Source organism: Portunus trituberculatus, chromosome 44 (genome assembly GCF_017591435.1).
Source record: "Portunus trituberculatus isolate SZX2019 chromosome 44, ASM1759143v1, whole genome shotgun sequence".
In the NCBI taxonomy this organism is placed as follows: domain Eukaryota; kingdom Metazoa; phylum Arthropoda; class Malacostraca; order Decapoda; family Portunidae; genus Portunus; species Portunus trituberculatus.
In genome coordinates, this window is record NC_059298.1 from 17,224,059 (window position 1) to 17,251,833 (window position 27,775).

At 43.1% G+C, this 27,775-nt stretch overlaps 2 protein-coding genes across 11 annotated transcripts in view; both read left to right on the top strand.

The window, feature by feature from the left end:
* The window catches only part of LOC123518544 (protein C-ets-2-like), a 283,895-nt gene extending 262,972 nt beyond the window's left edge, over positions 1-20,923 (top strand). For 7 of the 8 annotated variants that reach the window (XM_045279366.1, XM_045279368.1, XM_045279369.1 and 4 more), the window contains 4 exons: positions 3,583-3,903; positions 8,030-8,059; positions 16,803-17,586; positions 17,782-20,923. In XM_045279366.1, coding sequence (XP_045135301.1) covers positions 3,583-3,903; positions 8,030-8,059; positions 16,803-17,586; positions 17,782-17,845 — 1,199 coding nt within the window. In that variant the 3' untranslated portion in view covers positions 17,846-20,923. The remainder of the gene's footprint in view (positions 1-3,582; positions 3,904-8,029; positions 8,060-16,802; positions 17,587-17,781) is intronic. The other variant, XM_045279363.1, reaches the window with a different exon arrangement.
* A 1,607-nt stretch (positions 20,924-22,530) lies between these two features.
* Positions 22,531-27,775, top strand: part of LOC123518545 (folliculin-like) — a 96,857-nt gene continuing 91,612 nt past the window's right edge. For 2 of the 3 annotated variants that reach the window (XM_045279373.1, XM_045279372.1), the window contains exon 1: positions 22,531-22,764. In XM_045279373.1, the coding sequence (XP_045135308.1) occupies positions 22,623-22,764 (142 nt within the window). In that variant the 5' untranslated portion in view covers positions 22,531-22,622. The remainder of the gene's footprint in view (positions 22,765-27,775) is intronic. The other variant, XM_045279371.1, reaches the window with a different exon arrangement.

Consider the following 27,775-nt stretch of genomic DNA (forward strand, 5'->3'; position numbering starts at 1 on the left):
TGGTGGTGGTGGTGATGGCGTCGATGGTCTTCAAGCCCCCTCGCTCAACACCATCTGATGTGGGGTCAAGATGACATTGACAGGAATTACCAACTCCACGCTCGGCTGACCCCCGCCATCCCTTGTCAACAGCAACAGGGAGGAAAGCTAGCTCTCTGTTTATATGGCGACGCGCCTGTCTTTCTCTCGACCTTTTGGGCTCTCTCTCTCTCTCTCTCTCTCTCTCTCTCTCTCTCTCTCTCTCTCTCTCTCTCTCTCTCTCTCTCTCTCTCTCTCTCTCTCTCTCTCTCTCTCTCACACACACACACACACACACACACACACACACACACACACACACACACACACATACAGTGAGAGAGAGAGAGAGAGAGAGATAAATCCTGGAACGACTTTTAGTGTTATTAAGGTGTTCATTAATGCCACAGAGCTGCAAAGTATTAGTGGAACGTGACCTGCGGGCGACCACTAGTATCCTCAGAGGGCCTGTGAGTCAGTCCCACTTGGCCGGAGAGAATGTTTGATCTTGACGCTGTGGTGCGGTGCCGCTCGTGGACTTGTTTGCGCTCGTTAGGAGGTTTACACGCAAACAAAAAAAATCCGTGAAAGAAGATGCCGCCGCCGAAGCTCTGCTGGGACTCTGTTTTTCATATATCCCTACTTCTTTATATTGTGTTTACTCGTGCTTTAATTTTACCACAGTCATTTTAGTCCAAAATTATAGATCCATAAAAGTTTTTTTTTTTTCCTCTTTCCTCATTAGAGGAATAACTTTCATTGACATTTAAAGTCTCATTGGTGATGGTGCCTTTCTGGCATGTTTCCGTGGCGAGTGTGCAGCGATTTTGTGGGCACTACGTCATCCGGCCCAGGTAGTCGTCGTGTCGCTCCGTTATTCCCGACACCAAGAGGTTGGCCTTTACCACCGCACTCCCTCCCCCGCGTCCCCACCATCTCCGTTCCTCTCCCCATCCCTCCAACCCTTCCACCTCCAGTAGATTCCACCACCTGCGAGCGTCGCCGCACCTGTCTGTTTGATCATTTTTGCTCTCTGGCATGTCAGTGGCTCTGACAGATACATATATATATATATATATATATATATATATATATATATATATATATATATATATATATATATATATATATATATATATATAGAGAGAGAGAGAGAGAGAGAGAGAGAGAGAGAGAGAGAGAGAGAGAGAGAGAGAGAGAGAGAGAGAGAGAGAGAGAGAGAGAGAGAGAGAGAGAGAGAGAGAGAGAATATATATATATATATATATATATATATATATATATATATATATATATATATATATATATATATATATATATATATATATATATATATATATATATATATATATATATATATATATATATATATATATATATATATATATATATATATATATATATATATATATATATATATATATATATATATATATATATATATATATATATATATATATATATATATATATATATATATATATATTGTGCCTCACCTTCACGTCCCGCCTCACCCCGCCCTTTCACCACCCCACGTCGCCTCCAGGCTTTTCTACTTCGGAACTTCCCAGAGTATTCCCGTCGCTCACAACGCTTCCCTCCTTCCCCACCACCCACCTCAACTCTTAACCCTTCCTCCTCCCCCTCCATTCTTCCTCCTCCACCCTCTGTGCCCTGCGGCCACCTCCCCCTTCCACCTGCACCTCGAGCGCCTCCCCCCGTGCCTTACCCTAGTCATTAGTTCCGGGCGGTGAGTCCAAATGATGGAGGTAAGTAGCGTGGGGCGACAGCCGCCGCCACAAACACACAGGCTTCTCTCTCCCTCCCTCTTTCCAGTCCTACCTCGCACTCACTCACTCACTCTCCAACTACTACACACTCAACCTCCCTCAGACACATTCCGATAACTCGCCTCCTTTCCAATGGAAAAATAAGGAAATAAATAGATGAAAATAAACATTGCAAGGAGCTGCTTAAAGGCTGAGCTAGCTCCGTGGAGACTTTGACGCCTGACTATAGAAAGTAATCCCATCCCTCCCCACCGCGCCGCGGGAGAATCTCACACTTGTGCCGGAAGACGAGACGCCAAGTTTTGCGTACTAATGTGGAAAAGCTCCAAGGTTTTTATGTAACCATGGGAAGGGCAAGCTGTTAATGTCTGCAGCGTGTGGAGTAAACTCGGTAACTTAGGAAAATTTTGCTTTAATGATATGGTTGGAGCAGAGTCCTTGCCGCCCATTTCACCATGCGAGCACGACACCAAGCTTACTTTGCTCCTGAGGTGAGGAAGCAGAGGGGAGGTGGGGGGCGTGTGAATTACGGGCGGGGGTACATGAGCCATAAGGGAATAGCGGGGAGGGGAGGGGGCCAGAGAGCGGCAGTGGTGGCGGCCGCTGCCTCAAGGTGAAACACCGCCTGGGGGGAGGCTGGAGGCGCCGGGGGTAAAGGGCACCTGCTGAAGGGGAACACGCCTGGGACACCACACCAACACTCCCTAACTTCCTCCCGCCCGCGCCGCTGCTACCCGTCCCGCCCACTACTTCCTCAGGCCGCCGCCCTCTCTTGGTGCCCCGCGCTGCCCCCGAGATCCTCCCAGCGCCCCGGGTCCTCCCTGGGGCACTTTTCTCGTTCCTTGTCCTCTCCTATCCCCCGAGGCTTCCTGTCTTCCCCCGGCCATTTTATAACTCGCTACATACAACATTTACGTGTCTTGGGTACAGTCGGCCACTTTATGACAAAGTAAGTTTTTTATCCTCCTTGGCGGTGCGCACCGCGTCTGTTAACATGCGCGGTGGGCGGGATTGTTTCCATCGAGTAAGTCCTCCTCCTTTCCCTTTCATCTCTTCTGGAATGGATGGTTAACAATGAGCAAGAAATAGTGAGTTGAAAGGATGTGAGTGTGCTGCCAGTCGTCACTAAATATTGCATACTAGATGAAGATGTGTTCGTGTTTTATATAGAAAATAAGAGGATGTTAGAATCCTTGGTTCTAAATTGATAGTGGCAGTACTTTTGGCGTCGCCTTCAGGAGATAGGCGTCAGCAGGAAGTGAGGAGCGCCCTGTGTGACTGGCATCCCTCGAAGGTCGTCTATTGTCGCGAATACTCATTGATGCTGAAGGTCCCCGCTCAACCAAATCACTTCTCCCTCCCTCGCTCCCCTCCTGTCCCTCATCGCTGTCGCGCCCCTCCGTCGCCCTCGCCATGCACACCACAAGGCTACCACGGATATCGAGCGCCGCGCCAATAGCAATATGATATTATTATCTAATACAAAGTTTGACGCGGATTTTGAGTGTTGTTTTCCTTTTCGTGATAGTAGTAGTAATAGTGATGGTGATGTAGTAGTTGTAGTAGCTAGTTTTGTTTGTTTGTTTGTTTGTGGTGTATTATTGATATTGTTATTATTATTATTGTTATTGTTGTTCATGTTATAATTTTAAGTATTGTCGCCATCTTCAGGTGGTAGTGGTGATAGCAAAGTTATGGTAACGCCGTAAAGTAACAGCGTTCCGTGCTTTCCAGTGTGTCTCCAAGCCTTACGCAGGTGCTCGTCTTGTTTCAGATGTGGAGGAGGAATCTGCCTCGCTGGCCCATGTGCCCTCCACCTTACAGGAGTACATCCCTGACTTCAATGAATTCTTGGAGGGATACAGTGGCCCCATGCCCGAGCACCGCCTCAACCCAGTGCACACCTCCAGCTCCTCGTCCTCCACACACGTCCCTCCACCACCCTCCTCGGTGCCGGTCGCCTCCCTTCCTCCACAGGCTGCCGTACCCTCCACCGCGTCCTCATCGTCGTCGTCAGCCACCACCACTTCACCCTCCAACACATCTTCCAGCACGCCTCACCCGCCTCCCACACAGTCGCTACAGTACCTCGACGGTTAGTATCTCACTCTTCTGTTTATCATTTGGCCTCCTCCTTCTCTTCTTTCTCTTCCTCATCTTTATCCTCTTCCTCCTTCTCTCTCTTTTTTTTTATCCTCTCAGACACACACTTCTCAAGCTTCACCTTCTCCCTTCACGCCTTCCCCACCTCACCCTATTTATCCACCACCTCTTCAACCTTCTCTGCTAATAGGAGAGAGAGAGAGAGATTTGCACTATGTTGTATTTTGTTTTCATTACTAAGTTTGTTTTTACTTTTTAGTGCACCACTTCCTATATCTTCTCTGTTTTGAATATTATGGCGTGTCTGTGTATTATTTGTATCATGTTTTTTTCTCTCTCTCTTTTTCCTTGCGTGTGTGTGTGGCCAGCTGTTTTTCTTTGTAATCGCCGGATGTTTAATGGTTTATTTTTGCTCTTGACAAATAAACAAATCCCTTATCAAAGCGGACACACATTCTCTCTCTCTCTCTCTCTCTCTCTCTCTCTCTCTCTCTCTCTCTCTCTCTCTCTCTCTCTCTCTCTCTCTCTCTCTCTCTCTCTCTCTCTCTCTCTCTCTCTCTCTCTCTCTCTCTCTCTCTCTCTCTCTCTCTCTCTCTCTCTCTCTCTCTCTCTCTCTCTCTCTCTCTCTCTCTCTCTCTCTCTACCCGTAGCGGGAAAGAGGCACCTGAAGTAGTGGTGCAACACTCCAGTCGTATTTACCATTAGCTTGTGGCTGGGAAAAAATTAAATGGAATGGTCCACTCTTATAAGCGTCGTGGCTCTCGGCTGGAGGAGGCGTGGAGACCTCACCCCTGGAGTGTGCTGCGAAAGGTCTGGTCGGTAATTGCTTATGTAAATTCCCACAGAAGTGCAAAATCGAGGCAGAAGACAAATACGACGGGGAGTAGACTTGAGAACGGACAGGTATAAAAGAAATACATAGCAAGGAAAACACGCAGAGTGGAGGGAGAGACAATGTTCGTTGACTAGTGCGCACCGATTTATCTTTCAAGCTCGCTGCCAAGGACTCCACAAGGCTGAACCGACGGCCGCCAATACATCAGAGTAACGCGAACACCGTGACGTGAATATTCAGTCTTAAATCGAACCGATGCACATAATTCTGGCTGAGGTGAGGTTGAGTTAAGCGGAAAAGGAGGAGTTCACTGCTGAGGACGAGGGTCGCGGAAGAAATGAGGAAGTGACGTGCGGGGTGCTTTGAGCCAAGGTAATCCAAGATAAGATCGTTAGTGAAGATGTACTGCAGTGACTTACAATACTACGATCAGAGCAAAGAAGAGGCTGTTGATGATTAAATGAAGGGCAAAATCGTTACGGTGTACTTGAAAAAATCATCACACCTGAGAATGACAATAGTAAGAACCATGTGATGTAATGTACGAGTAATAATTAGCATGTTTAAACTCTTATCCCTTCAATCGGAGAGAGGAGGCAGGGACGGTAGCCTTCCGTGAGAGTAAAAATGCTGTTTGACGACGAAGATATGGGCGACTGAGGGACTACAGAGTAAATAGTGATGATTGAAGGGAAGAGAGTAGGCACGCCCTGGACCAGACAAGAAGAGGGCGTAAAAAAAAAAAAAAAAAAAAAAAAGGAAGGAAGGAGAGAGAGAGAGAGAGAGAGAGAGAGAGAGAGAGAGAGAGAGAGAGAGAGAGAGAGAGAGAGAGAGAGCAAAGGGGTAAAAGAAAACTTCGAAGGGGAAGAATGGAAACAATAAGGAAAAAGGGGGAAAAGGAAAGAGTACAGACGTAAAGTAAGGCTCCAGACAACCATACTGAGTCCTTAAGATTGCTGAGAAGAAAAACAAGGAATAGGTGATGCACAGACGTAAGATTGTGTGTGGCGGAACGGAAGCCGGAGGAGGAGGAGGAGATTATGACGTAATGGAACAGAAGAACCTACGCATAATATACACTCAGAGAGAGAGAGAGAGAGAGAGTAGGGGAATAAAATATATTACACTGATTAATAATAAAAATGGTATAGAAATTTTATGGATGCAATATAAATGTAAATGAAGTGAAAAGCCAATAACAGCAACGCTTCCTTAAAATTAAGAGCTGACAAAACAAGAAATGCACTTGTCGGGTTGACGGACCTGGCGCCGACAACAACAACAACAACAACAACAAGAGCAGAAGCAGCAGAAGGGAGGGAGGCTGGCTGGCTGGCTGGGTGGTGATGGCGGAGACCGATAGTGATGAAAACAATGATGGTGATGATGATGGAAGGTGATAATGAAGGTAACGAGCCCCGGCTGGGATGGGCGTGCCAGCTTTGCGCCATGAGAATCGCCGGAAGCCTGGTCAGCCGAGCGGAAAAAACGGGCGAGAGGGAGGAGGAGGAGGAGGAGGAGGTGGTGGTGGTGGTGGTGGTGAGAGAGAGAGAGAGAGAGAGAGAGAGAGAGAGAGAGAGAGAGAGAGAGAGAGAGAGAGAGAGAGAGAGAGAGAGGAGGGGTGTAGTGTTGTTTAGGGAAGGAGGGTAGGAGAGGGAGTGTAGGTGTGATACAGGGAAGGGAGTAGGGAGGAGTGTTGCGTGATGATGAATAAAAGGAGTAAAGAGTTGAGTTATACAGAAAGGGTTACGAGAGAGAGAGAGAGAGAGAGAGAGAGAGAGAGAGAGAGAGAGTAAATGCAACCGATCACAAAGAAGTGAAATAAAAGGAAGGGAAGGGAAGGATAATCATGATGAACGAGAGCTGATGGTGAAGTGATGGGCCGAGGGAAGTAACGGTATGGCAATGGGGAGGAGAGAGAAGGTCGCAATATGTAAGTGAATACAGATATTATGACCAGGGGAGAGGTGGGAGGTGGACGAAGTACAGCGAAGAAAAAAAAATAAAGGGAAAAGAAACCCAGGGGAGAATTTTGAGTTGTGTTAACTGAATAAGTGTGTGTGTGTGTGTGTGTGTGTGTGTGTGTGTGTGTGTGTGTGTGTGTGTGTGTGTGTGTGCGCGCGTTAGGGGGAATGTATGAGTGCGCACTATAATTTATCATTCACGGTGTATAAATTTCATTTCTGATCCGAAAAGAAACATCAAGGATATTTTTTCTTGACTCCGTCTCCCCGGAAGGCGGCGTGTAGGGTGTTGTGTTGCCACTTGTTGCTCGAGTTTCACCGTGTTAAGATATTAATTTCCTGTCTTCCCGCGCCGCTGGAAGGCGAAAGGAGAAGGGCAGCTGCTCCTCCCTTTTGTCCGTCTCTACACTTCCAAGTTCCTGGTAGAAAATAATGCAGTTTAGCTCCGCACTTCATTGTCTAGCGCCTGAACGGTGAAGAGCTGCGTTATTGCGAGGTGCGTCACTCTCCCGTTTGCCTTTTGTTTCCCATGCGAAGCTCCGCCCTTTTATCCTGACGTCAGAGGTTCCTGCGGGGTCACTCCTGCTGCGCGCGCCCGGTGACTGACAACTCTGTAATCAGTTGCCGCAGCCTCATTTAAGTCTTTCTTTCCATTCTTGGCGTCATTATGGACCGAAGAAAAGATTTTTATCCAGTAGAAGAGGCATGAATAATCAATATAGGCTAACCTTACAATCGACGGAGTCTCCCTTAGGGCAAGAAAATTGAGAGGAAGTGGTTTGCGGAAGTCCCTATCTGGTAACCGCGCCGGCGTACTTGGTGGCCGGTCGTCCGCGTGTCACACAAAAGCATTAATTGAGCGGCATCACACGTCCCGAGACCTGCGCCCACACGCGGCCTCCACCCGTCGGTCCCTCGATCCATCGCTCGCTGCACACCTCCCCAGCCATCACCGCGACTCTCGATTAGCAGCGAGGAACGGCAAAGCGAGTCAGTTGACACGCGGCGCGGGGACAAGGTTCTTGAGACATCCGAGGAGACTGCCGCTCTGCCTCACACAACTCACCGCCGCTCATCGGGATATAGTCGCCGAAGACGCACTCAAAGATTTTTACGTGTAATTAAGAAGAGTGATGCGAAGTTTTCTTTTTGTACTATATTCGTGGTTTAGTTAATGTGGTGTAATAATTACTGAACGTCTGCTGCGCACAGCGGCAAGCTAACGGAGGTGAACATTGGAGTAAAGGTGGTGATTTAAGGTGGAGCGATGTGCGAAACATTTATTAACTTCACTGAAGACTTTTCGTATCGACTTTCAGACAACAGAAGAAGGGCGTGGAGCAGGAACGGTAAGCCACGCCGGCCCTAGTGTCTGTAGTCTATAGTATTTGTATCGCTCTAATGTTTTTGTTGCCCTGTTCGCCTAGTATCTTCCTTTATAGTGTATGCATCGCTTACTGTCTGTGTATACATAATGTATGTATCTGCCTACAAGGCTGAAGTGTCTGTGTCTCGTAGTACTAAATAGTGTCTTCGCTGTTCATAGCGCCTTTTGTATATGTAGCCCCAGTACTTCTAACAAACCTTGGGCGTCTCTGTATGTAGCTCAGTCAGCAACACGTCTTGCCTGCTCTGTGTGCCTCACTACCTCACACTAATAACACTAAATATATAATTCATGTAGTGTTTTATGTGCACGATAGTAACAACTAACTTGATCATTAGATATGTGTTTGAAAAGCACGGTACATTATCTAATATGCTTGTTGCATCCTAAATTGTATATAATATTATTTGTGAAGGCCATTGACTTGTTATGTAGGCATAGTATTAGTCTTATTCCCACCGTCGTGGTACTTGACATCGGTGAGGGCTGTAGAAATAGGATCGTATAGGCAGACCATTAGCAATGATCTCTGTGACATTTGGCGAGACAATCTTCAAAACACCAAGAAATGAGAGGACAGGTGAATTTTGTCCTTTGTGTATACTCTGCAAGTATTCGTGAATGTTAGGTCCTCGTACGAAAAAAATATAGTCATCTTCCCCAATTAATTTATTCTTCAGTTTTTCGAGTGTGAAGGAAGGTTAACAAAAATCTGATCCAATAATTAAGTGAAGTCGCTGAGGAGTTGCTGTGTAAGAGTGACGCGCGATCGGTGGTAGAAATGCAACAATTGTCTAACGTTTCCGCCACACGGAGACCGGATGTTTGCTAGTAGTTATATTTATTTTTGAGGCAGACTTCTGTGTTCTGTGACACACAAATGACTGTGTGTAGTAATTGGAGCGGAGATGAAGGCTGGATGGAAACTAAGCTTAAGTAGGAAGCAACTGGTGGAAGAGTGAAGGTGGACAAAACTATATAGTTGAGGAAGAAGAAAGCTAGCGATGGAATGATTTTTTTTTTTTTAAATGGCTAAGCAAAGGAAAATTCAAGAAAATGCCAAAATGGTTGAAGGAAGGACGCAACATATATTAGAATAAAATTATGTGGACTTTATGGAATTATATAGAAGGAATAAAGCGTTTTGGAAGTGAAGCTTTAGTAGAAAGTTGGTGGATAGATGAGAAGCAGAGACATTTAGGTGGAAGTGATAGTTCGATAGAGGTGACGGATAAGAAGACAGGCCAATGAAAGATTTTTAGAACAGGTGTGAGTGGAGGAGGGGCTTAGGTGGGAACCAGCCATATGGAGGAGGAGATTAGGAAAGAAACAGCTAGATGGAGGAGGAGCTTAGGAAGGAGACAGCTGAGTGAAGGTGGAGCTTGAAGAGAAAGCATGCGGGCGGAGGAGGGGTTTGGGAAGACGAATGGTTGAAGGAGGAGCATGGAAGTTAGACGCCTAGGTGGAAGAGGGAGTCGATGAGTAGGAGCGTGCTCACCTGAGGCCGAGAGGTGGGGGCGGAGGGCGGCAGGTAGTTAGAACCCCGTGATGAAGGGCAACAGGTAGGACCCCGCCGGAAGCCCCTTTGTAGGTCCCTCTATGCTCCGCTGCTCCTGTTCGAGTCGCCCTCCCGTCCCTGCCCTGATGGTTGCCACGCCACCCTCATCCCTATGACGTAGCGGCGGTAGGACGGGGGTGTGTGGGACGCCTTAGGGATCCGTCTTTCTGCCCCGCTATCCCACCCGCCCGACCCAACCCGAGCGGTCACGATAAAGAGATGTATTACTCGTTATCTTGGAGTGTCGCCCTTTTTTTCTCGCTCTCCTCCCTTCAATGGAGATATCAAAACCTCGGATCATAATCGGACTGTGAATAGGATTTATCATTGTGTTTGGGTAACATCTCAATCATGCACTGAACCAATCCAGCCTTGTTCCCACCACCACCACCACCAGCATCGCTTTAGAGTAAAGACGACGAAAACCCTTCACCTCTTTTTCATTCCGTCGCCTCAAAGACATACTAAGATGATTCAGAACAGGTGGGGGCTCGTAGGATCCTCAGGTGTGTGTTACCTGCCTTAAGCTACATGTTTGTTAGGCCACGAGAGAAAGCGGTAGGATGCAAAAAAGAATACAGCGATAAGTAATAGTACTAGCAGTAGTACTGGTAGTAGTATCTTACCATTGTTAACATAAATATTTTCTGCATAATTGAGAAATTCCACGGAATGGGTGAAGTTTTGTAACACTGGTAGTGACTACTGGTTGTGGTTGTGTTGGTGGTAATTTTGTCTTCGTCATCGTCAACGCCATAGATTGTAGTGGTCGTCGCGAGGTTAAGAAATTTATGTAAAGTAGATTTGGACCTGAACCAAGGAGCCGAGACGGTGAATAACTAATAATTATTTCAGTGTGTGTGAGAGAGAGAGAGAGAGAGAGAGAGAGAGAGAGAGAGAGAGAGAGAGTAGAAAAGAATATTATATATCGTAGTATCACACACCGCATTATCAGTTACAGCTTCTTATACATAGCATATATACGTTTATTCTAACCAATTGCCTCTTCCTCTCGTCCTCATACCTTGCTTCTTTGCCTCCCATTGCCTTCTCCTCCCCCTTTCCTACCTCTCCCTCCTCCGCCGGAACTCGACCACCTTTTTCCGAAGGATTTCCGTAAACTTGGACATCCGGGAGTGGTCGCCGCATCCGTCCTCTCTCTCTCTCTCTCTCTCTCTCTCTCTCTCTCTCTCTCTCTCTCTCTCTCTCTCTCTCTCTCTCTCTCCCCTTTTTTTCCTGCCAACCAATCGATTTTCCTTTCCATTGTAGTCGTTGGGTCAGTAGTATTTTTTTTCTCTCCCTCTCCCTCTCTCTGCTTATAACGTTTGATACATCATTTCCTCGCGACCGGACCCTGGGATGTGACGTGTGTGATGGGTATCAAAGTTCAGGATAGAGGATAGCGCCTCCCCTTGCTTTCAGACCAGGAAAGCTTGTGTGTGTAAGGTAGTAAGCGGGAAAGAGGTTTGGTCTGTGTGTGTGTGTGTGTGAGAGAGAGAGAGAGAGAGAGAAGGGGGGGACTGACGGTGAAAGGGGTATTTTGGTGAGTTAGTATTTGCCATAAGCCGCCGTTGTCTCTTCATCTGTTCATCTCTCAGTCTTCGGGCATCAACACGTCACAAAGCAATGTATGACTTTTTTCTCTCCCTAAATTGTCCCCTTTTTCGATTCATAAATTGACTGCTTTAATTTTTTTTTTTTTTTTTTTTCCCTCATCCACAGTTTACTTCTTGGAAATTATTAGTTCGGACTTCTCCAAATTCAAACCTCGCGAATCCAGTTTTTTTATGCTGTTCTTCCTCTCTTTTTTTACGTTCCTCCATAATATTATCTATTTCATATGCCCTCCATCCATCCCAACCAGTGGTATCAGACTTCATATGCACTGATACTAACCCCTGCCCGATGTTCCTCCTTTCCCTCCTCCCTCAGTTCCTCGTAGGACCACCCCGGCAAACGCGCTTCGCTTTAGCTCTTGCGACACTCAGCAGGATATCCGGTGAAGGCTGAAGTAGCGTCACTTCCGCCGGTTATCTAGCTATCCTCCGCCCCGACACCTACCTGACACGCTGCCCCGTGGCCAGGTGTGCTGCAGGTGACGCCAGGCCTAAGACACAGGGCAGGCCTGTGCCCTGCTTATGCGTAAATTATCTCTCTCTCTCTCTCTCTCTCTCTCTCTCTCTCTCTCTCTCTCTCTCTCTCTCTCTCTCTCTCTCTCTCTCTCTCTCTCTCTCTCTCTCTCTCTCTCTCTCACACACACACACACACACACACACACACACACACATATATATATATATATATATATATATATATATATATATATATATATATATATATATATATATATATATACACACACACATATATATCTGTGTGTGTGTGTGTGAGAGAGAGAGAGAGAGAGAGAGCAGTGTATGGACCTTATGGACAGGATTGACTCCCTGCTTGTAGAGGCAGCGGCAGAGTGAGCATTCCAGTCAGGTCATCGCTGGTGTGATCTTCTCCTTAATCTGAAGAGCTGTCAGTTTGTGGCATGAAAGCTTTTATCATTGTTGTAATGTTTCTCACTTTCAACGTTTTGAGGAGCTGGACACTTGACCTTCTTGCCGACGATCGAGGGAGGAGGAGGAGAAGGAGGAGAGTATAGGGGGCTGTTGAAGGAAGGCTCAAAATGGCCTGGTTGGCTGTGTGTGTAACGCTCTTAGGGACTGTTTTATCGCTCGTCGGGCACAGCACTTTCAAAACATCCGGGGAGTTTTCCACACACACACACACTCTCTCTCTCTCTCTCTCTCTCTCTCTCTCTCTCTCTCTCTCTCTCTCTCTCTCTCTCTCTCTCTCTCTCTCTCTCTCTCTCTCTCTCTCTCTCTCTCTCTCTCTCTCTCTATATATATATATATATATATATATATATATATATATATATATATATATATATATATATATATATATATATATATATAGCAACGTTGCCGTTACAAAATTGTCCAACACAAACACATAACAATAAATACTCGAACATACATACATAATACATACATACATGCACACACACATGCATATACACACTCATATATACATTCATGCATACACACATACATAGAGGCTTTTTGTCGTTATTAAGATGATGATTCTTGTTGATGATTGTGTGTTGTGTACTTTATGATTGTTGTTAGATGGTGGTGATGGTGGTAGAAAAGCACCGATTACCGTTCCGTGCGTCACTTTGTCGTCACCGTCCATTTTGTTCTTACTTAAATCACCACCATCATGGCCACTATTATTATCTTTCCCATCCTCTTCAACTCTGTCATCACCGTCGAGCTCCAGCGCGCACTCATGTGTGTGTGTGTGTGTGTGTGTCGCAACTTTGAAACCCCACTATAAAAGCCGCCCGTTCCTTTTCCTGGGTTACGTCCCCTTAAGCAAACAGCCCTCTATCCTACCTTCCCTCCTTCTCTTCCCTTCATGCTCTCTCCTTCAACCCTGTTCTTCGCCCTTCCTTCCTACCCACCTGCCTTCCCTTCATGTGTTCTTTTTCCTATCCCTCACGGGAAGAGAGATTGAGGGCTATAAATTACATCAAGTTTTGCTTCTGGGCTTTTTTAAATTGTACGCTTATTTGATGAATTTTACAAGATTCTACGCATGGTAAATTGAGATAATACACCTTCATTAAAGGAATGATGTCCCCTCAGCGTAAAACAATTGTAGTGCATCATTCTGAATCTCTGCGTGATGAAGGCGTTTGGTAACATACCAAGAACGCCATTCCTTCCTGGCCATTATCAGACCACCACTGTCTTTTATAGATGAACATGTTTCCTCCTGACTTCCCCTCCCTTACAAATAGACACATCACATACCGTCACTAATCTTTAGTCTATATATATATATATATATATATATATATATATATATATATATATATATATATATATATATATTTATTTATTTATTTATTTATTTATTTATTTATTTATTGCAAAACCGAAAAACCGAGGGCGGGAATTTCGTGGCCGCGTAGTCCGCGACCTCCGCGACCCGCCTGATAAATTAATAAGTGTAGAAAGTCGACAAGCCTGAGAGAGGAAAGTCTGAGTGTGGAAGCAAGGCAGTTGGGGTGAGGGGAGGGCAACGAAGAAAAGATTGTTGTAGTTGATGTTGTCGTCATTACTCTTCTTTTTTTTTTTTTTTTTTTTTTTTTAGGATAAAGATAAATGATAATGACTGATAATGATAATGATTTTATTTTTATTATTTTTATTGTTATATTATTATTATTATTATTATTATTATTATTATTGTTATTGTTATTATTGCTGCTATTAATGTCATATAACGTCATTTTTCTCATGATCTTAATCGTTCTCACATCATAATCATCATCATTATCATCCTCGTGTTCATCATAATCTCCGCCACACTCCTCGCTGCTGTCACCACTGCAGCCGTGCCACGCTCACCTTCATCGTCATAAATAACAACCTCTTTCCTTTGTATTGAGACCTTTCACCTCACTGAGCACTGACGGGGCAGGGAGAGAGGAGTCAGCGCCCCTTCGCATGCCGGGGTGCCCGACACAAGTAGTTTTCCCTGTAATGGTCTGTGAATTGGGTTAGTATCATAATGTTCGGGGTTTGACCTATGACCCCGCGTGACCCTGGCGGCGGCGGCGGCGGCGGCAACAACGGAGAGGCAGCAGGGCTTGTCGCCTCGCATTCCACCCTCGCACGGGGCCAGCATGTCCCGCGCCCCCTCCACCACCCTTCCCTCATCGCGATTTAGCTGATTCTCTCCGTGTCTTTAGAGTTGTCCTTCTATATTTGTAGAAACTAATAATTGACATTTAGTTCCTCCTCCTCCTCTTCCACTACCTGTTGCTTCACATCTTGTCACCTGTTGCTTCTTCGCCTTTCTTCTTGAACCTAACCACCTTTTATCACATTCATATTCGACGGTTTTTCTTTTCTTTTATCCAGTCGCAGCTTAACTATTTATTTGCATTTCGCATGATCTGTGTGTGTGTGTGTGTGTGTGTGTGTGTGTGTGTGTAATATATATATATATATATATATATATATATATATATATATATATATATATATATATATATATATATATATATGTATGTGTGTGTGTGTGTGTGTGTGTGTGTGTGTGTGTGTGTGTGTGTGTGTGTGTGTGTGTGTGTGTGTGTGTGTGTGTGTGTGTGTGTGTGTGTGTCGCGCTTCTGCACCAGTTTGTTCCATTGTCTCAACACATCAATCAATCAAGCACATGTCGCTGGTCGGTGCCCCCGGCCACGCCTTGTGCCGCCGTGCAGAGTAAGATGAAAACTTTCGTGTGTTACTGATACGGCTCACAGTTTCTTCCTTTCAATGTGTCGTAGTGTAGGAGACCAAGTATTGTTTTAATTTCCTAAACCTTCAATTTCTTTTAAAGTTATTTTAACTTTTTGGAGGGAGGGGAGCATGTACTTGTGTGTGGGTGTGTTCAAGCTATTGTCACTCCCCATTCCCGGTTTGACAAGAAACCAGAGAATCGCTTTACCACCACCATGATTCTCCGCCTCTCAAACTCATCAATTCCCTATTGTCGAGAGAGAAACCAACGAAGGACTGGAAAGTTATGTTTACGTCTCCCCCGGTGTGTTGTGCCCGGGTGACCTCGCGGTGCCTCTGTGACCCTCCCCGCACACTCTGCATAAGGTGATGAGCCACAATTCCGTCCCGTCATTGCCGTTGTACTGTACACTCACCTTTCGGATCATCGGCTTCTTTTAAAACGTTAATGACTTGAAGATTACGCATGTAATGTATGCCGCTGGTTTCTCTTCTTGCCAAATTACTTCTTCCTTTATATCGAATAAAGCGTGTAAAGTTTCATAGTGCGGTACAATTAATACATTCTAACATTCAGTGTGGTGCCAAACTTAGAATAGAAAAATTATCTGCTGCTCATTTGATAAGAATTGCATGGACATAATTGTGGACGGAAAGAAAAGTACTCTTGGAGTTCAAGAAAGGCGTTCGTGATGCTCCAGTTCCTAGCACCAAGACCTCAAGACGTCCTGTGGAGCTGTGCGGCGCAAGCCTCGGTCAGGTAGAAAGGGTTAGGAGCTTCGGGAAGAGTTGTCAGCACAATACCCGTGCAGGTCATAGGTCGTAACCCAATTAGCAGATTAGAAAATGTGCAGGTCGTGAGGTCAAAGTGGCAGCGAAACGACTGGGAAGTAGGTTCTTCTTTTACTCAGAAGCCGCCATTACTACTGGGAAGAGGCCAGAGGTCCATAACCCACACTTCTATTCGCGACCCCAGCATCGCCCGTTTGTGTGGGCCGCCTAAGGGCCAAAAAGTAAGACATGGAGATAGTTGGGGCATCGGCCAAAGAGTTCACAGCGTGAGCAGCGGGATCTGCGAAGTGAGGGGCTGGAAATCGTGGTAGTCGGGTTCCAGCGTCACCTCAGGGGAGTCGACGGTGGAGAGGCCTGCAGAACACTCCATTGCCTCACTTGCTCATCCACTTCGAATACGCATGGAGTCCGTCATCACTATTACGAGTGTCTATTTAGTTCGTGATTTGTCTATTGTGTGGAAATACCATTGAAAGAAATTGTTCTTCGTGAAACAGTAGGCTGTGGTGTTCGTTGGTTCCCTTTGAGGAACTTCGTCGCTTCAACAGTATTAATATGGTGTGTTGGACTCTATATGGAGTGAAGCCACAGTTTCGCCCCAACTACAGTAAGTTTGGTGTGTGTTGACTCTGCAGTGTTGATTTTTTCTTTTGCCTAAGTTATATTTTTCACCCTGATGCGTAGTTATTATAATACATTTTTTCTGTTGCTCCCATATTTTCATCTTTTATTTCGTGAATACCATTCTAATCATAAGTATGGAAGTTGTTTGTGACTAGTGTTATATGAGAAGAGAAAAGGACACGGCGAGTAGAGAAAAGAATAGGATGTTTATCAGGAAATACATAAGCTGAGAATTGTGTTTATACTGGTTTGCTGCATCCGCGCGCCGACTCTGCTGCACATATATTTAAAGCAACTTCTTCTTTGGTCATGATAAATCTTATTTTTTAAGTACATGTGTAAATTTCTTGGAAAATTTTTCATAATTGATTGTATTATTGCAGGTGGCTACCCGAGCACGGAGAGCATGGGTGCCGTGAGCGAGCCTCCGTCAGAGGGATCTCCTGGAGGATATATACCCCCTCCTTACGCTGATGCAGAGCCAGAACTTTACCACACCCCTCCTGACCACCATTCAGGGGTCCACTACCTCGACCACACTGCTCCAGACTTCTATGGGGACAAGTACCGACTCTCTTACTTCAAGTACCCGCTGCCCACGCCTACCCATAGATACCCTCCCCATGAGTACAATGATGGTTACCCGACGTCTCACTATGACCCGCCCTTCCAGACTGTCCCACAAGTGCCACCAGAGCCATGGGTCACGGCCTCACAAAGTCACGATCTAGCACTGATCAACAATGGAGTTGGGGCTCCAAATCTGACTCATTATCTGCCTCAGCGGACAGATGTGGCCACTCCAGACACCAAGCCACCCCCTGGCTTGCTGGGTCCCAGTCCAGCACCCATCGCCTACCAGACAGGCACAAACGGCCCCTGCTTCACCGGCTCAGGGCCTATACAGCTGTGGCAGTTCCTGCTTGAGCTGCTTACTGATAGGAAACAACAGCAACATATCTCATGGACGGGTGATGGGTGGGAGTTCAAGCTAACCGACCCTGATGAGGTGGCGCGGCTGTGGGGCCTCAGAAAGAACAAACCCAAGATGAACTACGAGAAACTCTCGCGAGGCCTCCGCTACTACTATGACAAAAACATCATTCACAAGACGGCTGGCAAGCGATACGTGTACCGCTTCGTGTGCGATCTCCAGTCACTCCTTGGGTGAGTCCACTGGAGATCTTGTTTGGTTTTCCCTTACATTTGCAATATTTTGCTCTTATCTTTTGAACTCATTTTGTCATTTGTTCTTTCTGGTACACTTTTATATAAAAGATATGAGTCCATTGCATATAACTCCTTATTCATTACTCTTTATATTAGTTATTTTATTTTATTCATTTATCTTTTTATAATCAGGTACACCCCCGAGGAGCTTCACGCCATGGTTGATCTCAAGCCGGAAAAGAAGGACGATGACTGAGCTCCAGTACGAGTCCAGCACCACCCTTCCCCCTCTGTGTAGGTCGGGCTGGCTGCCGGATACCGGCCACCAGGCTCGCCTCGTTAGTGTCGCTACGTGGCACAAGTTGCCCACCGACTCACAAAAGAAAGAAAAGCGTCTGTAACAGTTTTGCCTGTGTTTGGCATATGTTATTGTAAAAATATAGTACATATATTACAAATTAGACCTTGTTAAATGTGTGGTTTTTTTTTGACAGTGTTTCACCGCAGTGTGAAACTATTTTTCATATCTTTATTTTTGTAAATACAATACGCCATTGATGTCGGGCATTTAGAATAGAGCGTACGTGTGCATAGTGAGAGTTAAGGGGCGGCAAAGGCGACACCACTGTCTCGGCCCCACTTTCGCCCGGTAGGCGTCATGTAATCAGCCAATTGTACCTGTACTTGTTTTCTGCACAAGACCCGACTGTATAATTAAACTTAATGTTAGCTATGGAGTAGTGAGTGATTTATGGAGATAACTGGAGTGCTTTCAAAACTACAAGTGCTATGATTTAGTGTCAAAACCAAAAATTGTCACAGATTGGAGTGGCCAGTTTTGCATTACTTTTGTATGAGTGAAGTGTTGTAACCCTTAGTCTGTTGTCCCACCTTCGAGAGGCTTTCCAAAGACGGCGGCCGGGAGGGGAAACCAGCTGGAGGAAACGGCGGCGAAGGTCTTGCAGCAGTCTCTTGTCTTGGGCTCGGGACATGACTTTCCTCGATGGCGGAGACTCATCGTGCCTTTAGGGCTGCAATCAGAGGGAGAACTGTCCGAGCCTCGCCCAGCGCTTCTCCACCCCGCCAAACCCGTACCTGCATCCCGCACACCCGCCACTCACCTGGCGAGGCGGGTCTTGGAAGAGGATGTGATGATGATGTCAAAAAATAACTCCAGGTCACAATTACTGACTGTGATGTATAAACAAAACGTGTTACATTAAAGTCACTATTCTGATATTGTTTTCAGTGTTTGAAATGCTACATACGTAGGTTATATTGTTACCTCTGCATTAGCTGTGACTGGAGGTAATGATGTACAGTTATTGTTTGTGATAGTTTGTTGAGCCTATTGATCGTTGGAGTTTATCCCTGAAATGTGACAATCAAATTGCATTTATTCTTCCATGCACATCCTTATATGGCTACGTAGCTCCCGCTCAATGAGCGGCGCCGCAGGACCGGAACCCTTCTCGTGGCCGCCACCCTCGGCTGCTCATGAACCGTGGAGACGTGAACTTGTACCCCTGATAAATCAACAAAAGATATGTGGTCAAGACTTTGATGCCATGTACATCAGACCATTAGATTGTGTCTTCCCAGACATACAAACTTTGTCTTCCCAAAAATTAAGGAATAGCAGAATAACTTCAGTCTTCCTGGACATTGGCATTCAGAGTTCCGTTTTATAGTACCTAAGATTATAGTGAACTTTTTTGCTGTAGTAGACATCTGGGACTTAAATATCTCTTAGTATGGAGGACTAGACTTCACCCAGCCAATTCTACGAGAGGAGACTTGCCGTTATCCCTGGACGTGGGAGCTGCACTGTCCCTCAGTTCCCTTCCGCCAGACTGGAACCGTCCCACCTGCCTCAGACACATGTGCCAAGTCCACTCTGGATGCCACTCAGCCATTTGTACTTTTGAGCAACTGGCAATCTGATATACTTTCCTTGAGTGGCACTTAAAATCTGACTGTCAGCATTTAACTGGTGTGTGTGTGTGTGTGTGTGTGTGTGTGTGTGTGTGTGTGTGTATATATATATATATATATATATATATATATATATATATATATATATATATATATATATATATATATATATATATATATATATATATCAAGTGGCATTTTATAAAGACGAATGATCTGTGTTTACTCCAGTTTATTAGGATGAATTATAAACATATAATGTCAGTAATCAGAATGGGGTGTGACGCCAGAGGATTGTTATTGTTGGCCGCATGTGCAAGCCTCCTTCGGTGACCCTCAGGCCTAACCTTCCTCAGTCCCATCCTGATTACGACTTTTTTTTTTTCATGTGCAAGAAAGTGTCCAGTGGTTTAGATTCTTCATCTCTGCCTGAGGTTATGTTATATGTATATAGGTGTACAGACCCGGACCGCATCGCGGTGAAAAGTCTCGCGCAAGGCTGGTGTGAAAAGTCCTCCAAGAAATGGACGCAGCGGTCCAGGACATCGCTTCGTTCCGCGCCCCTGCCCAATCCAATGCCAACGACCTCGCTCTTGCGAGGAAACACCAATGTGTGTGTGTGTGTGTGTGTGTGTGTGTGTGTGTGTGTGTGTGTGTGTGTGTGTGTGTGTGTGTACACACAGGGACAGAGTACTCGTACTTGGTGAGGGCAGGAGGGAGACAGTGTGGGTGTGCTCAGACCGTTCAGCTGAGGCGACTGGTGATAATAACTTGTTTTGTTCTTCTTTAAAAGAAAACTGCCTTTATAGTGAACTGGCAAAGCAAGTTTCATTTCCTCAAGTCATCAGCTGCTGTGATGCCGGAGTGCATCATTTTTAAGGCCAAATTTTATTATATTTATTTCACTGTCTTGTTTCTTTGTACTCTGGGTTTCCTGGCATGTAAATAGTTTTGTTTTGTCTTTAGATTTAGGGTTTTGAATGATGCGCCAAGATGAATGTGGTCTGACTCTTCCAAAGTATGTAATTATAATTTCATGCTTTAAGCTCTAGGTGTAATGCTGCTTTATATCTTAAGTTTAAAAGCTGTTCATATGATTTTATTTTTTTCATTTTTTTTTCTTTTACAAAAGAATATTCTGGTCCTTAATCTGAATATACTATATTACTGATGTAGAGGAAAGTAATTGAGATGATAGAGATGTATTTTGAAATATTGAAATAAATAACCTTGGCAAATGAACCACGTTGGTTGTGTCATGGATTACTAATGAAAGGGTTGAATCTCTTTGTTTACCAGAGGTATCATTGCCGTTCAGTTACGTTCAGTTACTTTAATTAATATGCTGCTGTATATACAGGATGTATAAAAAAGCTAAAAAATAAATGATTGATTTAAACCATCGCTCTCAATGCTCCTTCAACGTCTTTATTTCTTTTTTCTTTTTTTCCCTTACTAAACATAGCTGCTTTCAGTAAACAAAAGAATCTGGAGACTTCAACTTCATGATCTAATTTTGAAAACTAATGAGAAAATAAACATGCACATGTTTTGGAAAGATATGCATAAGATCTAAGATTTTTTTCTATAAAAAGCTGCAAAATCAATACGGAAATGGAAGTAATCAACAAATTAGCTACAATCTGTGATAAATTCAATCATTTCAATAGGAAATGTGATAATGAAGAATATCGGTTTACATTTTCTAACCAATATGCAAAAATGAGTCCTTAAAGTCACACACACACACATCCCAACACACACACACACACACACATATATATATATATATATATATATATATATATATATATATATATATATATATATATATATATATATATATATATATATATATATATATATATATATATATATATATATATATATATATATATATATATATATATACATATAATTCATTTATTTATTTATTTATTCATTCATTTATTTATATATTTATACATACACACACACATTCTGTGTTATGTGTTACTTAGTTAAGACTGTTTTGCTCTAGTGAATATGAGGGCATCACGTCGATTAATGTGAGTCCTTGGTTTGTTTCTTTTTTTTTTTATTTGAAACAACTCGTATTGACTGAATTAGTACTTTATCAAGGAGAGGAGGCTATATATATATATACATATAATTCATTTATTTATTTATTTATTCATTCATTTATTTATATATTTATACATACACACACACATTCTGTGTTATGTGTTACTTAGTTAAGACTGTTTTGCTCTAGTGAATATGAGGGCATCACGTCGATTAATGTGAGTCCTTGGTTTGTTTCTTTTTTTTTTATTTGAAACAACTCGTATTGACTGAATTAGTACTTTATCAAGGAGAGGAGGCTTCCTTTATCAGTATCCAGCTTGCTTTGGAGGACTGGAGGTGCGTATTCGCGCTCTCTCTTTGGGATTTATATCTTTTACTGCTGAATCTGCTTTATAGGAGAAGAAAGTAACGGAATGTGGATTTTATCAAGGCAATCTATTGTTTCACTCAACCAGTGACTTTATTCTGTGGCTTTTTTTTTTTTTTTTTGAGATGTAGTGAATTGATTGATATTCTACATCATTTCTGTCGTAAATGGATAGTTTTCAAGCTAGGACTATACAACATATACTTAACTCTCATCCCCAACAATCTTGGGTAACCTGTGGGAAATCGGGCATTTTGGATTGGGGAGTATTGAATCGAGTGACACCTACGTATTGAAAAAGATGTCTGAAATTTATTTTGAGTTATTTGAGTTGCTTTGTGTCATAAGGATATTATATACTCAAATTCGGGTACTATTGTTATTCCGAAGTGTTTCGAATCTCTGGTGTTCGAGAAAGTGTTTGTTCGAGGGTGTTTCTAGAGCCTTCACTGGATGGAAGTGCGCGTGCGCGTTAAGTTCACAACCAATGAAAAATGAGGAAAGAAAATATCAGCCAATCAGATAAATGGCTTTCAATCTGGAAGTGAAGGCTGACTGTCCGCCATGATGCAGTTCTCGATCACTCTCTCTGTCTGGTTGTGAAGCTGTTGGAGGTATAGACTATCAGCATATTTCTTAAGAAAACGAAGCAGCATCAACATTTATGAAATCACACGATGTTACTCCAAGCCCTATGAAATGTCCTAAGGGTGATTCGGAGTATAATAGTTGTGAAGAACAAGGTGTTTGGCGGTTGAGAAGAACTTTCCGGGTTGGACTCAAAGAGGCGGCGGTATTGATATCAGGTAAGGTAAAGTTAGGTAAGGTTAGGTTAGTAAATTAGTAGGATATTCTTACCAAAGGGGATTCAGGTTAGGTTAATTTACTGTAAATCTTACCAATTGCACCTCCTAACGAAGCAGTAAAATACTGACATTTAGTGATGAAGTAGATTATATTCAACATGTTCTTTGTGGTTTTATTTGGCGGCCGGCCTTAGTGTGTCCCACACAGACTATCAAAGTTTGGTAGGTGAGTCCCAAAAACTAAGTCCGCAATGACGAAGCTTCTTGCCTCGCTCGCGAGCAAGGAGTTATGCATGTGTTCTTGTGTTGGTGAGCATGTGGCCACTGTGACACTAGTTGTAAAGGTTGCGAATTTGATTACTGGGAAATAATCGCTCCTGCGATGCAAGTCAGTGTACAATCGAGAAGAGGACCAGCCAGGACCTTCATCCTTTCGTTAAGGTATTGTGAGGATTGTGTGAAGCTATAAGAGAACCGGTGTGGGGGGAGGGAAGCTGCCCCAAAGCAAGGATATGGTAGGTTAGCTTTATGTTAGGGCTAGGTTAGTGTTGCAGGGGGATCCGGGGGGGCGCAGTTCCCCCGGTTAGGTTAGGTTACATTAGGTTAGGTTTATGTTAGGGTTAGGTTAGTGTTGTAGGGGTGTAGAGGGGGTCCGGGGGGGCGCAGCCCCCCGGCCTAGGTTAGGTTACGTTAGGTTAGGTTTATGTTAGGGTTAAGTTAGTGTTGTAGGGGGGATCCGGGGGGGCACAGCCCCCCCGGTTAGGTTAGGTTACGTTACGTTAGGTTTTTGTCCTTAGATTTTTTGGATCGCCATATCTCGCCTCTTTTGGCTCCCCCCCAAAACCACCGATTCCCCACAGTCCCTCAAGCTTGTTGGGGGGGGAGGAGGAGGTAGGGGAGAGGATATTATGTTAGGTTAGGATAATTTCAGTGAAAAGTACTCATGAATTTTGTGATTTTCCCCTTTTTCTCTTAAAAATGGGTATTTTTACCTTAGATATTTTCGGACTCCCCAAATTGCATCATTTTTGCTTTCCCCACTCAAAAACCCCGCTTTCCCAGGAGGTCCCCAAGCTTGCTAGACTTAGGGAAAAAGAAATTTAAGATAGGGTGTATTGGCTCAAACTGCAAATTTACCCCGGATAAAGACTCTAGGGGGATCCGGAGGGCGCAGTCCCCAGCTAATTTTCTGTGGGGCTCTGGAGGCGCAGCCCGCCCCCCCTGCTAGAAAAATGTTTAAATTGCAAGTCTATTGAGATCACATATATGGTAAGCAGCCTCGAAACATGGACATAAGACTGAAAATAAAGAGCGTAACTCAGGCGTTCCCATGCAGTTTCAATGGGCGGTCGGCAATGTATTGAGTGTAACGGGGGGTAGAGGCAGCAGCGGACCAATAGCGCGCTTTTGTGACATCACGCCAGTTTCTACCATCTCTACCATTTGCCAAGCTGCTTTCACCGTGGACACTAACTAATTTCGGTTTTGTTTCTTTTTTTTTTTATCACTGCTACACTGGAAACGCAAGAGACTTGTTCGACTTGTGCGTGCATCGTGGGTTGATTTTGCTTCCCAAAATTGTGAGTAATACCAGATACCAAATATTTTTTGTGATATCCTCAAAGGGGCACAGCGCCCTGTTAGGATGGAGAAGCTGTGATGAGCGTTGCTGTATTTTGTATATAGACTAGGTTAAAATTAGCTTAGGTTAGGTTAGAGTAGGGTTTGGTTAATAACCGTCCGGTGTGGTAACTCCTACGGGTTAGGTTATAATGTTGGATTTGGTTAATACCGGATTTGTATCACACACACACACACACACACACACACACACACACACACACACACACACACACACACACACACACACAACGATGCTAAAATCATGAGTTAAATAACACGTGTAATGACATGAAGAAGACCTAACCAAAATACATGAATGGTCATCAAGGTGGAACATGGAGTTTAACGGCAAGAAATGCAGTGTGATGGCATTCAATACAAGTGCGAGAAGAACAGAAAGAAACTACTATTTGGATACAGAGAAACTTAACATAAGAACAGAGGAAAAAGACCTGGGAGTAACTGTCTCAAACAATCTGACGTTTAGCAAGCAAATAAACAAGATCACTGAAGAAACATATAATCTAGTGAGAAACATCAAGATGGCCTTCAACTACATAGATGAAGAGATGATAAAGAAAAAAGAACTGATGACGTCTAGACTATGATACACTCAACATTGGAATATGTATCATTAGTGTGGTCACTATGCAAGTCTAAAGAAAGATATTAGGAAACTGGAAAGGATTAAGAAAACTGCTACAGAAATTCCAAGTCTAAAAGGATATAATTATGAGGAGAGGTTGAAAAGATTGGGCCTGACAACATTAGAAAAAAAAAAAGGGAAAGAGGTGATCTGATTGCACTATATAGAATATTAAAAGGTTTGGAAAGGATGGACAGGGATGACGTCGTGTATTTGTATGTGTGTGTGTGTGTGTGTGTGTGTGTGTGTGTGTGTGTGTGTGTGTATATATATATATATATATATATATATATATATATATATATATATATATATATATATATATATATATATATATATATATATATATATATATATATATATATATATATATATATATATATATATATATATATATATATATATATATATATATATATATATATATATATATATATATATATATATATATATATATATATATATATATATATATATATATATATATATATATATATATATATATATATATATATATATATATATATATATATATATATATATATATATATATATATATATATATATATATATATATATATATATATATATATATATATATATATATATATATATATATATATATATATATATATATATATATATATATATATATATATATATATATATATATATATATATATATATATATATATATATATATATATATATATATATATATATATATATATATATATATATATATATATATATATATATATATATATATATATATATATATATATATATATATATATATATATATATATATATATATATATATATATATATATATATATATATATATATATATATATATATATATATATATATATATATATATATATATATATATATATATATATATATATATATATATATATATATATATATATATATATATATATATATATATATATATATATATATATATATATATATATATTACCTGAAAATAGTGGCACTAGAGGATATAAAATAAAATTTTGAAAAGGAGTGTATGTGCAGAAGAGACGTCAAGAAACACCGTTTTCCTCATAGAAGTATATGACAGCGTGGCATTGATGAGCTTACTGACGAGACCGTGTGTGCCAAGACAATATACAAATTTAAGGAAAACTTGATAAAAATAGATATGGAGACAGGACAGCATGAGCCTAGTGTGGCTCTTGTTCTGTATCTTACAACTAGGTAAATACTCGTACAACTAGGTAAACTCTCTCTCTCTCTCTCTCTCTCTCTCTCTCTCTCTCTCTCTCTCTCTCTCTCTCTCTCTCTCTCTCTCACACACACACACACACACACACACACACACACACACACACACACACACACCTAGTGCTGGTGACAGAAGAAGCTATTATAGAAGGACAAGAGGACATAAGGAAAATTACAGTGCTCGTCATAAACATTGTCGCCATAGACCATGGCATCCGTTTAAAGCAGGGGTTATCAAAGTGGGGGTCCCGATCCCCAGGCGGGTCGCGAAATAATTTATGGGGGTCGCAAGAGAAGCAAGCCCATCCTTCCCCTTAGTAATGGTAAGTTGTTCAGCCTTTAAAGACGGTGAGAGAGAGAGAGAGAGAGAGAGAGAGAGAGAGAGAGAGAGAGAGAGAGAGAGAGAGAGAGAGAGAGAGAGAGAGAGAGAGAGAGAGATACATACATACGTGTGTAAGTACATACATATACATGCATGCATACATACACATACATACATAGAAAGACAAGCAGATACACGGAGACAACGAAATGCCTCATAGGGATTGACAGAAATTCGTTGTTGTTGGGGGAGTGGGTCGCCACTCTGTCGGAGTAATTGGTAGGGGATCGCAGCCAAAAAAGTTTGAGAACCACTGCTTTAAAGGATGAAAACGCGCGTGCTTTCCTTGGCGGGCGTAGGGTACCTTGAATTTAAATATTTTATATCTGGCGTCTCAGCCTGGGTGTCGGCAAGGAATATAAAAGGAATCCTTGGTGTCGGGCAGCTTGCAGCCTGTCAATCACTCACTGGCGGGCATTCTGTTGCAGTCCTCCCGCGCTGGGTACAATGATGCGCTACCAGATCTTGTCACGGGATGACATTGCAGCCATCTCAACTCTCCACAAGGCTGGACACTCCACACAGCTATCTCTGACCAGACGGATGTCAGTGTCTGTCAAATTCAACGATACGTGAAGCGTATGGCTGAACTCGGCGGCAACAACATACCCGCCAAGAAAAAAACACAAGGAAACACATGCAAAACTTCCCTGCGAACCATGAGAGTGGTGCTTCTTGAAATCGAATGCAATCTATGAGTATCTGCCAGGAAAATCAGGGAAGACAACTTGGGATTGCTGAATAATGTGTCTGTGAGGACATATCGCGCCGCGTCCACGACGACCTACAGCATCTGAGCTATGCAGCGCCGCCCAAGCCTGTGGTTACTGTGGCCCAGTGACAGAAGAGGCTTGCGTTTTGTAAGAGGATAAAACACTGGACCATCGAACAGTGGCATGGCGTGCTGTGGAGCGACGAGTCAAGATTCACAGTGACAGCCAGCAGTCAAGGTCATGTGTACCGGTGTCACATGCCAAAGTGTGGGCCGTGACAGTGTTTAGTTGCGTCTTCTGTGCATGTGCGACCCGGGAGCAGACGCCAGTCACACTACTCCATGCCCACGGTCCAGATATATCTGGACCGTGGCCATGCCTATAACTGTG